At 33.1% G+C, this 13,551-nt stretch overlaps 1 protein-coding gene across 1 annotated transcript in view; it reads left to right on the top strand.

Moving 5' to 3' along the window:
* Positions 1-2,042: 2,042 nt before the first annotated feature.
* LOC106456967 (TRPL translocation defect protein 14-like) overlaps positions 2,043-13,551 on the top strand; it is a 33,448-nt gene continuing 21,939 nt past the window's right edge. Inside the window, exon 1 of the mRNA XM_022382772.1 lies at positions 2,043-2,231. Within this exon, the coding sequence (XP_022238480.1) occupies positions 2,177-2,231 (55 nt within the window). The 5' untranslated portion in view covers positions 2,043-2,176. The remainder of the gene's footprint in view (positions 2,232-13,551) is intronic.

Raw genomic sequence — 13,551 nt, 5'->3', positions numbered from 1 at the left:
GTTGCTAAGCCTTGAAAAATTTTGCACATGGAGGATATGAAAACATTTTTTTAGGTTTTATATATACATTTGAATAACTAAAAAATCATAAATTACTACATAATACCATAGAATTCCACTATAATTTATCAAGCTTAGTAACTAAGATGTATTTTAGTCTAAAAAATATGAAATTTCGAGCAGACTAAAGACACACCCTACCTGTTGAAATATTGGTTCAAAAGAAACGATGGTGCCAAGACCGTTAAACTTACTGAGAAAGCCATTAGGGGGACATTCTGCGCTTCAAATTGGTTATTCATGTCATATATAGAAGTAAGTGTATATAAGGGAGCATTTCCAAAAGTGGAAAGAGGTGGGCGGGGTGCCACTGTGTTTGATTTATTACATGAGCAATATCTTAGCAAATAGAAAAAGATAAAACGTTCTTATTTTATATTCCAGCTTGTCAATATCGGTAATTTGAGTTTCTAATTCGTACGAAACTATAGACTTAGTATTTTGACTTCACAACTCTAATTTGAACCAGTGTTGTATGTCTATGTTTATCATCCAGTTCCAGTTGTTAGTGGCCAGAAACGAGTTCTATTGTGCTAAACGAAAGGGCTCTCTTCAATGAACTCAAACATTTGTTTATATTCAGAAAAGGAAAAGACCAATGTGTGGTACCACATTCGTCTGCATAAAGTCCACACAGTACCTTGACCTCTTTTATTCTTTCTACCAAGTTCTCTCTGAAGATTGTATTATTTTTGTCCTTTAACATCCATCCCGTTTAAATACTGACAGCATTCCTGGTGCTTAAAGGACATCTGCATGGTGGTTGTTTCAGAAAACTTTGCCTGTAACTACCTGATACCATGGGATTGTTGTCTTAACCTTGTCCTAGAAACAGAGGAGAAAATCCATTGAGCAATTCCTTGGGCTCATTTTCCTGAGTTAAACTCAAATTGCTAGAATAATCCTAAAATATGGACTTTGTCAAATGCTCAGGAAGTTGTATTTTATGTTCATTCTTAGGTATGATACATTGGTTACAACAATAGCTACCTCAATTACTATGCCAATGACTATTCCAGCTGAAGATAACTATCTGAATGTCTTTAATTGCAGACTAAAAGTATTGCAGCACCACCACTTGGACACGTAACTGTTTAAGCAAGTAAAACTTGCTTTCCAGGGAAAACAAGGTATTTCATGCATGTACTCTATCACCACAGCAGAAAGTGGCAATGCACTAGACTGTATCTATAGCACATCACAGAACATTGTGCATCTTCTCAACATGCATGCATGGCTGTATCCCACTGTTCTTGTGCCCAGTCTGGTTGGTATTTGTTACAGTGAAACTGATAACCAACTTCTATAGTAGATCCATCCCAAAGACACCAATGCCTGAGCCAAGATCAGAGAAAACTATTTGTGTTTGGTGAGCAATATTGCCAAGACAATGTTAGAGATGCATCATTACTCTCATGTTTATCTTTCCACCATTTTCCCAATAAAAATTTGTATTAACTAGTTGAAACAATGGCTTCTTTCAGAGTACTTGATATGCAGCATGATTAAGTAATGTTCTCCATTATCTACTAGAAATTCAATCTCACATTCATGTATCATTATAGGCACATGAATGCCAAGTCCATGGGTTGTAAACCAACCACCATAACAATGGGTGCAAAATGACTGCTGAACCTAAAACCAACCTGGTGACAGAGCCAAATCAGATTTCACAAGTTAAAACTAGTTGAAGCAACTGCAGCTCTAGCTCGTCATTGAACCTTCTGAATGTGCTACAAGGTTGATCTTAAAGGTACTTGCATCTGTATGGCAATATGTTATTTTGACCATTGGCGAAAAAGAATGATATATATTTTAAATTCTGACAGTATGGAAACCCGGTTTTTAGCGTTATAAGTCCGCAGACTTCCCAATTGGGTAAGAACAACTTGTAGAACACACGTTTTTTTTGTAATTTAACTAAATTTTAGGCAGATGGCGATAATGCATACCCGGCGTGCATTCTCTAGTAACCTGGGATTTGGAAACGTGATTTATTGTTAGGCTTAATCTTTTATAAACTTGTGTTTAGTTGAAAGTGTATATGAAAAAGGGTTTGCTGTCAGCAATAGTATAGGAACATTTACATATAGTGTCAATTACATAATCTGATAAAATGCAAAATTCGGAACTAAAAGAGAAAATCGTTTATAAATTGGTTCTTACTGGCGGTAAGATTAAAACTTTTAAACATTATTATTTGAAATTTAAATTGAGTTCAGTTTTATCTCTAGAGCATTTATTTCGAACCGGACATTAGATGTTACATTTTTTTAATTTCATTTATACTTATAGTTTATACTGAGAAATTGAGAACATAATAAGTTTGGCTTTTAACTTTATAAGCATTAATGATTAAGAACTCATTGTCTTAATAATGAGTTAATGACAATCTTACTCTTAGTCTATTAGATCACTAATGCAGCAATAGTATTACTACTACTAGTACTCAGTAGTAGTATGGTATATAATATAGTCTATACGATTAGTAATATTAATAGTTACTTAGTAGGTAAAAATTTACATGTGATTTCTTTTTTAAACTTAAATGTATTCTTATTGTTTAGAATTATTGCTTATTCTCCAGGGCTGCTACTGTGTTACTGCTAGTGCAAGCTTTTACGAATTTGTTCAACTTTCAAGACAGAGAGAGACGTTTGTAAAACTTTCAGAAAGGCAATTTTTATCTTGCAATATTGAGGTAAAGTGCTGCAAATGCCAAAGGTGGTCGCCTTCTACTAGTTCTAGGGAGATCTGGGGTCATCCCCTTCAGAAATTCTTTAATATGAAGCAAAAATGCAATATGGTTCATCTAAATGAATGGACAAATTGTAAAGTAGCTTGACTGTAAAAATTCCTAAACTTAACCCAAAACTAGGATTTCTACTTGGGTAGTCTGATTATTGACTTGTAATGGCTATATATCTATTCTCAGGACAGTCCACTCAGCAGGTTTGGTAGAAAGCAGCTGTGCTACTGGTTGCTACTCAAGCAAGTTGCCATTTGAATAGCTTCTACATGTGTACACATATAATATGCATGCTATTTTTATGAACACAAGCTAACATAGCAAGTGACATTTCCAGTTTGTGTTTAATAAACACAATAGTTATTGATTGCAATAACATCTTCAGTTAAAATCATGAACATTGTTTCTTCCCAAATATTTGTCACATCTACCAAATTTTCACACAGACTTTATTTTCAAGCAGTTTACCACACTGATGAAAAATTAATAATATGATAATTCAGTTTTAGCATCACAAAATATGTGTTTATCCATAGATACAGAGAATATAAGTTTCACAGTGAGGCTTCTATGTCTTTTAGTCAAACATTGTTCTACTTCTACTAGCATCACTGATATTTCATACTTGTAAAGAGAGTGAAACTAGACAAATGTAGAGTAAAAAAATGCCTCAAATATGATGTCGTCCAAAACATTCTACGTGAAGGTTGTTGCACCATGTCCTAAAAGCATGTCCTGGTAATAAATAAAATTGGGTACTTTTCTGTTGTACCCCTGCAACTTTTACTGTTAAGCCTAATGTTTAAGAACCAATTATATTAGTTTTTTATCACTGGTTTGTCTTCACACTAAAGTAATAAAGTTTATCTTTAATTATATAGAACTTAAAAATATAACTTTATTAGAAATGACAATAACTAGTCTTTGATGTATAAGTAATGTTAATAATAGTAATACAATGTATTTAGCCTGATTTATATTATAACCTACCTATAATTATAGGCTGAATTTAAAGTAATGGATCTAAGTTCAAGGAAACAAGTTAATCTTTAAAACACAAAGAGACAGTAACTAGTTTTTAGATTATATTTATATAATAAAACTGTATTTAACCTGTTTTATGATTTTCAGTATGAAGACAAACTAGCAAGAAAAAAAAACTAATATAGTTGGTTCTTAAACATTAGGCTTAACAGTAGCATTGAAAAGTATTTAAAAGTGTAATAATTTGAAGTTAAAGTATTTTTAAAGTGTACTAGACTGTGTAATATCATCTTTGTATTATATTGAATGCTCTACTGTATAGGTAATCCAGTCTAATAAGAAATTTCCAATTAAATTACTTGTTTATGTTTATAACTTTTAATGGTGTATATCATGTCTGACAAATGTGCTAATATGTATGCCCGTTTTATGAAGTTCAATAAAAATAACATAGAATAATACTTGATGTGTTACTTCATTTGTTCACTACAAACAACTTCCCAAATTATGTTCAGTTTTCTTGATATCACAGGAGCTCATATTATGGCTCATGAACATTAATAATATTTGCTATGAAATTTGGCCACCTATTTAACATAACATACAGACAACAAGGAACCATTTGGTCCTTCAAGGTTGTCTTTGCACATCCTTCATTGAGAAAAAGAAAAGTCTTAAGCCCACCCTTTATTTTTCAGGAAATTATTGATTCCACATTCAAACTTTAGTAAAGTGCCAACATCTACTACTACTGATGGCAATTCCTTCTGTAATCCAAAAGCCCTGTTAGAAAAATTAATTTGTCTTAACTGGTGCTTAGACTATCTTTTTTTTTAAATATTAAACTTTGATCTTCTTGACCTATTGTCTTCATAATAAAGTGGTAAGAAAATAAGAGATCTTAACCTATTCCATAAGATAATCCTTCCATTTCGAATCTTAGTATCCCTCCTCTAAATCTTTTCCAAAAAGTGACTATTCTTTCTTAGATAATGATACTAATTTCATGTGAGGGTGGCCAGGTGGTTAAGGCGCTGGACTTGCAATCTGAGGGTTGCGGGTTCGAATCCCTGTTACACCAAACATGCCCGCCCTTTCAGCTGTGGGGAGTGTTATAATGTGACAGTCAATCCCACTATTCATTGGTAAAAGAGTAGCCCAAGAGTTGGCGGTGGGTGGTGATGACTAGTTGCCTTCCCTCTAGTCTTACACTGCTAAATCAGGGATGGCTAGCGCAGATAGCCCTTGTGTAGCTTTGCACGAAATTAAAAAACAAACTTCATGTGAGGTTTAATTAGTGTTTTCTACAGATATCTTATTTTGTCTTTAATCAATATGTTTGTAAATACACCTTAAAATACTAGAAACTTTCTTACTAGCAACAGAATACTGTGTTGATTGCTTGAGTGCCTTTATCCACTACTATGCCAAGATCATTTTCTTTAGTCTCACAATTGACTGTTTCCATCAGTATTAAATCTGTAATTAACATTATATACCAAAGAAATTATCTTTCACTTATATGGCTGATTATAATTTGGGTTACATATTTAATATAATAATGGGAACATACTCAATTTTGAGGCTAATCCTTCAAGTAATTTGCCAGATATTTGTCCAACTTAATCTAAGTCATTCTGTAATGCAGCAACATTCTTATTACAGTGAGGAATACCCAAGTCTTTAAATGTCATCTGTAAACTTTACTAATTATGTCCCTGTCAGTATCACTAAAGCAGGAATAGAACACAAATATTAGATTATTTTATGTATTAATATGATCTCATTTTGTAAAGTATACAATTAGTCAACTTGGTAAGTAATATGAAACAACCCACCAGATAGTGGGGATCAAATTGAAATATGTTTGTAGAAACAGGAGAGGCCCAATTTAATGATATTGGGCATTTAGTATAACCTGTCTAAGTTTTAATTGTTAGTATTAGGGCTATCAAAAACTGTTAGTAGTGATTATAATAGAAATAAAACTAGGTTTCAAAAACGTAGTATTAAAAACAAAGAAGAAATGCACTTAAAATGCTGATGAAGAACTGAAAGCAAATGGAAAATACAGTATATTGTAATAGAGAATCTGAATCAGTACAGGTTCATGGCACAATTTATGAAATAGTAGGAAAATAGTTAAAAACAATTTTTACTTGTGTTGATGAGTTGACACTTCTAATTATTTAATACATATGAAATACAGCAGTTACAAGCTCTTAACCCTCTCTACCTTCTAGAAGTCTTTTGGGTTTTGAAAGTGAAGAGAATCATGTGTGCATGCTTGGGAAGCTTTTTAAACTCCATTAAACTATACAAAAGTTAAATTAGGAGCTGAAAAGTACAGACATTGTCACCATATATATAAGGGAGGGGTGGGTGTAAATAGTACTAAAGAATTCAAAGGGAATGGATCTTTCTTCCCTCAGAGCCCCATCTCTGACAGCAGTGTTCGTGTGTTAAGGTTTTGTGTGTGCATTTCATTTGTTTTTATACACCTAGAGTGCTGGTATTGTTACCCTCTTGAGTTTCAATACTTGCCCTTGATAATTCACATCTCACTTTTTTCTTTTTTACAAACCTGAAAGACTTGCCATATGATTTTCCTTTTACCAAGCTTTTCACCAACACATTAGCTCATAAGAAAATGAAATTTTAATTGTGTAAACTTCTACCAGAAGAGTTGCTACAAATCTAAAGTAACAAATAATCATAATTATGAGTAACAAGGAAACTAAAAAAATACTGTGCCATAGGTCATCAGTTGGGTACCTTTGCTTTAAGGTAGTGTTGCCTTCATAAATTTAGAAATGTACAAAAATGACAATGAACATATTTCACCATATTTTTGTATTCTTGCAGGCAAATTTATATTTATCATTTCTTTGTTAACATGTTGGCTGCCATGTGCCCCACTGGTGGGTCACAACTGACTTTTAGTTATTGATCGCATGACACACACAGGTGGGTCACAGAAAATGATGTTTCAAAGCCAAATTTCTCTTGTGGCATATGAGTTTGGAACATTGTGACTGCTCCTTGGCATGTTCTGAATGTTTAATTTTATTTATACTTAATTTATTGTGTGTCAGCCAACATGTTAAAGATTATTTAGTCTATCAAATTTACAGTACCTTCTCTGAATAACATAGGCCATGTTAGGATTATCAGGTTTCCAGAGTGAAAAACTAAGAGTTTTCCTTCCTCCCCCATACAAAATGACACTGTAAGAGCTCTGAAAATTTTAAACTTACAATAACACACTTTTTACCACTTGTTGAATACTCTGATGTTTATTGCATTGCATTTTAAAACCACAGACAAAATTTGTTAAAACTTCTCTATTAAAAATAAATTAAGAAAACATGCTTAAATTATTTTGAACATACCCAAAAGAAAAATGTTGCTTCTTCATTTTGTTTTTGCAGCTGGGCAGGTATTCAAACCTTTATTCCTATGGCTGATCAATGATAGGTTAGGTTAAAAACATTTAGCAGAGAAAGGAAATACTGTACCATGTGGTCTAGCTTTGTCAGATGATTCTCCAAGTAAAATTTAAAGGAACTATGTATAATAACAGACAGTACATATCAGACTCACATCGAGGTACAAAGAAACTGGGACAATTTAGTAATTTTACTGTTTCTGATCACGACAAAAAATAAGGTCAAAGACTGGGATGATCCTAGTTTTACTGGAATGTCTGATAACCCTAGTCTTGTTAGGTAGTGAAGTTGTTTCATTATATAGCATAAAATACTCCTAATGAAGCAGCTTCTAAAACTTGTATTAAGTGATGAGCACAAGTAACTTTAAATCTGACCATAAATATAAATTCATAAAGGTGTTTTTGATATTTTTAACTGAAAATTCATGATAGTGAAAATGCTAGCTATATATGTAGGCTTATTTAACATTCGGGTACTGGTTTCTAACAGATTTTGAACCTTTGGCTACTTGTGAGGATAAAGAAGTTGATCAAAAGGTTTTACCTGTTGAGGGCTCTCATAAAGTTATTTATAGTGATGACCACAGAAATTTTAGGATTAGAATTTTTGCCATTTAAAAAGTGCAGGACATTATATAGTATTTTTAGCTGTTGGTTCTAAGGATACCGTAAATGCAAAGATGCAAAAAGAATTGTTTATTGTGAAATGGGCTACTAAATTAAATAGAGGTACTGATCTGGTGTGGTAAATATTCAAAAGATATATTCAAGATAGATGTGATCTTTATAGAAAATAGAGGTTCGCTGTAAGTAAAAGACCAGGTTAGCTCACTAAGATTATAAGAGATAAAATTAAAGAAAAACATTGCATGTGGACTGTTATGATAAAAGATTAAGAGACTTATTCAAACAGTATGCTAGGAAATCAAAAGGGGAATATGAAAAAAATGTTGGTTGAAAATGTAAATATTATAAGTGTTTAAATACATTACAGATAATAGAATTTCAGGATGGGAGTAAGGCCTTTGAGAGATGGTAATGAAAGGCTTATTTCTGATGATTATGAGATGGATAGGTTACTAAGTTTTACCATTTCTTTAGTTTTTAATAATGAAAAATTAACCAGTATTCATCATCTTGAGCAGTTGTTAGAGGGAAACATGACTGATAAATAAGATGATCACATTAGTTCTGAGCTTGTTAAGAAACAAAATTGGGAAGTTTAAAGAAAACAGATAATATTTCCCAAATAAGGATTGTATGTGTGAGTCACTTGCTAATATATTATGCAAGTCCTTGAACAGCGGGTGGGTACCAAAAGATTAGAAGTTAGCTAATGCTGCTCTTCTTTTCAAGCGAGGTGACGAAAATTATTCTGGTAATTATATTCCTATCGGTCTTACATCAGTGATGAGAAAAGCTTTGGAAAGTCTGATAAAAGATGCTTTGCAAAACCATTTAACAAAATTTAAATTTTTTGTTGCTTGAAAAGTTACCATGGTTTAACTAGGGAAAATCTTGCCTTACTAATATTTTGACATTATTTAAAGAGGTTACTACTTATGTTGATTAGGGTGAAGGTGTGGCCTTGGGATACTTTGATTTTCAGAAAGCTTTTGTCAATTTTTTTTTTGGGGGGGAGATAGTTTGGATCAGTGGATGAACAATTGGCTGGAGGGAAGAAAGTAAAGGTTGTTATGAATGAAGTTCAGTCAAATTGGATTAATGTCAGAAGTGGGATACCTCAGGGCTTAGTATTGGGACATTTGCTCATTTAAATTTCCAAAAGGAACTTGCACAAATGAATGGTTAATAAGTTGCTTAAATGTACTAATGATATTAAGATCTTGGGTGATGCTGCTGTATTACAACTGGTTAGGCCTCATATGGAGTATAGTATTCAGTCTTGGGATTCTTACTGTAGGAAGAACAAAAACTTGGTGGAAAGGGTTGAAAGGAGGTCTGCTATGATGATACTTGTGCTGGAAAGGTTGTCATACAAGGAAATTGCTGATATTGATGTATCATCTTTTTTTCATATTTAATTCTGAGAATGGTAGGACAAGATGAGACATGAATTTTTAGCAGAGTAGGAGTCATCTTCAGCTTAGACAGTTACTTTTTATCATGGTGGTGCCCCTTCAGAAGTGGTGGATGCAGTAAATTTGAGGGAGTTTAATGATCAAAGCTGAATTTGAGCTGTTTGTTTTAAATGGATCAGATAGTTTCATTGGACCATCAGAACACTTGTGGTCTGTAAAAGTTACATATCTTTGTTAGAAAACAAAAGGACATTTCAGAGTTTTAGAAATAGAAATAGATATATGGCTCTTTTGGAAGTGCTCCACCAAGTTATGTGTGGCAGTAAATTACTTAGCAGGGTCTAAAACTAAATGTCTTAGGGACAGTGTGTTTGGGGAAGTTCTAAAGAATTTTATTAAGTTTAAAAAGTGCTGAAGGTGTTTGGGAAATTGAGAATAATGAAACGTTTAGGATAGTGAAAGCAAAGTGGATACTGGAAAAAGATTTAGTGCATAAAAAGTTATAGTCTTAATGACAAATATCAGACCTAGAGGTTAACAAAGTAGATCCAATTATTTATTATTCTAATGTTAGGGACTAAATGATTGAGTTCAGGGCTCAAGATCAAATGAAAGACTGATATAATGGGAATTACAGAAACTGAGTTAGATTTAGAGAACACTCATAATGGGAAACGTTTTAAGCTTCAGGCTATACGTTGTATAATAGTGATAGATTAATAAAATAGGAGAAGGATTGGATTGAATGTTGAGACTAAAGCCAAAAAAAAAGGATAGGCAAGAGGTTGGATCCATATCTTTAGAATTAGGGGTTTCAAAGGTAGAAAGTTTTTGATTTACAATTGTTCAATCCACCTAATTGAACAGATGATCTTGGTGAGAAATTGTATAATGAACCAAGGCTGTTATTGATTAAAGATTTTGTCACATGGCCTCAAAATTGGCTTTCTGTAAGTTAGAAACAAATTTTTCTTGATACCAATGTGTAGAAAAATATCAAACAAAATATGCAATTGTCACTTTTCCCAACATGATTCTCCACTTCAACTCTTATAAACATATCCTTATTACTGGTAAACAGTTTACCTAAAATGGCATCCTTTCTGGTTGGTTCCTTGGTTTGTTATAGAAAAATATTCTGAATCATCTCAAGAATCCTCTCTTCCTCACTACTTGACTGCAATCACTATCATTGAGCCTAAGATTGAAGTCTTCCACGTTTACTACATCAGTATCCCTATTAGTAACCAATGACTCTGTCTGAGAAGAAATAACAGCAAACACTGGGGAACAGGAACATCTTTTAGCTAAAATGAAGAGATGGTAAATGGAATAGTTTGGCCATGTAACACCTCTCCAACACATTCATGCACAACACAGTAGTAGAAGGAGAGGTAATCAAAGATAACCTGGCACATGAGCATCATTGAATGGAAAGTTGCATAAAGAACTTCAGGGAACTGCCAGAGATAGATCAGCTTGGAGGGAGGAGCCAAAAATTGCATCAGTAGTGGTACCTCTATAGTCTACTTGTTCAAGGTATAGTTATGCTATTGTCCTTATTAAGTGGGATAGATTTGGGAAATTTTTGAAAATGCATTCTTTTTAATTAAAGGGATGCATGCTCCTAAAAAGAAGAAAACAATAACAGAGTAATCAAACCTAATTAGCATACTAAGGACAAAGTGGAGAAAATCAGTGATAAATAGCATAAGGGTGAAAAGTTTAAATTGATATGTATAGTATGAAATATTTATAGAATAATAAGAAAGCTGTGAATATAGTTAGCATAAAATACAGACAACAAGGGGCCATTTGGTCCTTCAAAGCTAACCATGAGAAAAATAAAACTTTAAACCTACCCATTATTTTTCAGGAAATAAATCAATTTCACCCTTAAACTTTTGTAATGTACTGGCCTCTACTACTGACAATGACAACTCGTTTTATTAGCAAAAAAAATTGGGGAAATATTAAAGGGCTTTATATGGGAAACAATTGGCTAACAATGTCAAAAATAACATCAAGGATTTCTTAAGTATGTTAAAGGTAAGCAAAATATTAGAAGTGGGATTGCTCTCTTAAAAGATACTGATTGTAGGGTTTGTGATGAAAACTCTGAAATGACTGACTTTTTAAATTTTCAATATTGTTTCTGCACGAGAAGATGGTAGCAATATTGCAAAGCCTGAGTATTCTCTTGGAATTGACCTGAATCATGAGAAAAAAATTTAAATATTCTAGGTGAACATATTTCTTATAGAAAGAAAAGGGTGGTTCTAAGTAAAAAAACCAGGTTGGCACACAAAGAGTACAAGAGAGAAAATTAAAGAACATCAAGAAAGTTGGTTAAACAGGAAATTAGGACATCAAAAAGGATGTATGAGAAAAGGTTGGCTGAAAATGTAAAAATTAAAAGTAAGAATTTCTTTAAATACATTAAGGGTAAACAAAATATTAGGATGGTGGTAGGACCCTTGAGGAATGACAGAGGAAGGCTTTTATCTGATGATTATAAGATGGTTGGGTTATTAAATTCTGCTTTTTTTCAGTTTTTACTAATGAAGATTTAAGCAGTATTCCACATCTTGAACAGTTGATAGACGGAAAAAAGATCAAATACAATGACTGCATTAATGAGTTTGTTAGGAAAAAATTGGGAAGTTTAAAGGAGAAGACTCTTGGGTCAGATAATACTTCCTCATGGGTTTTGAAGAAGGTTAAGGCTTGGACATGTGAGCCACTTGCTATTATTTTTTAGAAGTCCTTGAATAGTGTACAAGTACCAGAGGATTGGAACTTAGTTAATGTCACTCCTCTTTTCAAGGGAGGTGATGAAAATTGTCCCAGTAATTATAAGTGTATTAGTCTTACATCAGTTGTGGGAAAAGTTTTGGAAAGTCTGATAAAAGATGCTTTGTAAAGACATTTAACAAAGTTAATAATTTGTTGAATAATCAACATGGTTTCATTAAGGAAAAATCTTACCTTACAAATCTTTTGACATTCTTTAAAAATATTATTGCTTATGCAGGTAAGGATATGGATGTAGATTTGGTGTATCTGGGTTTTTAGAAAGCATTTGACAAGGTGCCACATAAAAGGCTTGTAAAAAAATATTTCTATAGGTGTGGGGATAAAGTTAGCAAATTGGATTGAAGAGTGGCTGGATGGAAAAAAGTAGAGGGTTGTTACAAATGGAGTTCAGTCAAAGTGGATTAATGTTACAAGTGGGGTACCTCAGGGCTATGCTTTAGGACTTTTGCTCTTTTTGATTTACATCAGTGACATAGATGAAAGAATAGTCAATAAATTACTTAAATTTGCAGATGATAAGGTCTTGGGTGTTGCTAGTCTCTGAAGATGATGCTGCTGATTTACAAAATAATTTAGTGAGTCGGGCAAATAAATTGCAAATGGGTTTTGATTATAATAAATGCAAGATAATGCATGTAAGTTATCATAATTTGAATTATAAATATAATTTGGATGGGAATAGTCTTAACAATATCATGAAAAAAAGGGATCTTGGTGTAATGGTTGATCAGTCTCTTAAGCCATCCCAGCAGTGTGCTGTTGCTAGTGGTAGGGCATATAGGATTTTAGGTTGTATCTACAGAAATATTGAATACAAGTCTAAACAAGTTGTAATTTTATTGTATAGGCCACTGGTTAGGCCACATTTGGATTATTGTGTTCAGTCTTGTGCTTCTTACCTTAGGAAAGACATTGAATTGTTGGAAAGGGTTCAGAAGAGGGTTCCTGGGATGGAGGGATTGTCATATGAGGAGAGGTTTAGATATCTCAGATTGTTTTCTTTTGAGTTAGAGGGGATCTGATTTAGGTGCTTTAGACTGTAAAGGGAATTTATTGTGCTGATGCATCATCTTCTTTCTTACTTAACTGTGAGAATAGTAGGACTAGGGTACACAAATATAAATTTTGACAAAGTAGGGGCCAATGAAACTTTGTAGAATGGATGGAAACTCCCTGTTGTAGAGACACAAGTGTAGAAGACGATGTTTTGAAAGTTTTCTGCCTTTCGTCTTCAGGTCAGTGTGTGTAAGGTGTTGTCGATCTTTTTAGTATTCTGGTGGATTGTGGAGAGCATGTTATGATTGGTTGGTTTATCCCTGTTTCTGATTGGAGGAGATATACACCTGGAAAAAAGTTAAGCACCCCCCGTGTTTTTTTCAAGTGATTCAGATTCGACATTCTTGTGACTGATTATAAATTACCATTCAATCTAAACGTGTTTATCAAAT

This window comes from Limulus polyphemus, unplaced genomic scaffold (genome assembly GCF_000517525.1).
Source record: "Limulus polyphemus unplaced genomic scaffold, Limulus_polyphemus-2.1.2 Scaffold276, whole genome shotgun sequence".
NCBI classification, from domain to species: Eukaryota; Metazoa; Arthropoda; class Merostomata; order Xiphosura; family Limulidae; genus Limulus; species Limulus polyphemus.
This window is presented reverse-complemented; position numbering and strand designations above follow the sequence as displayed.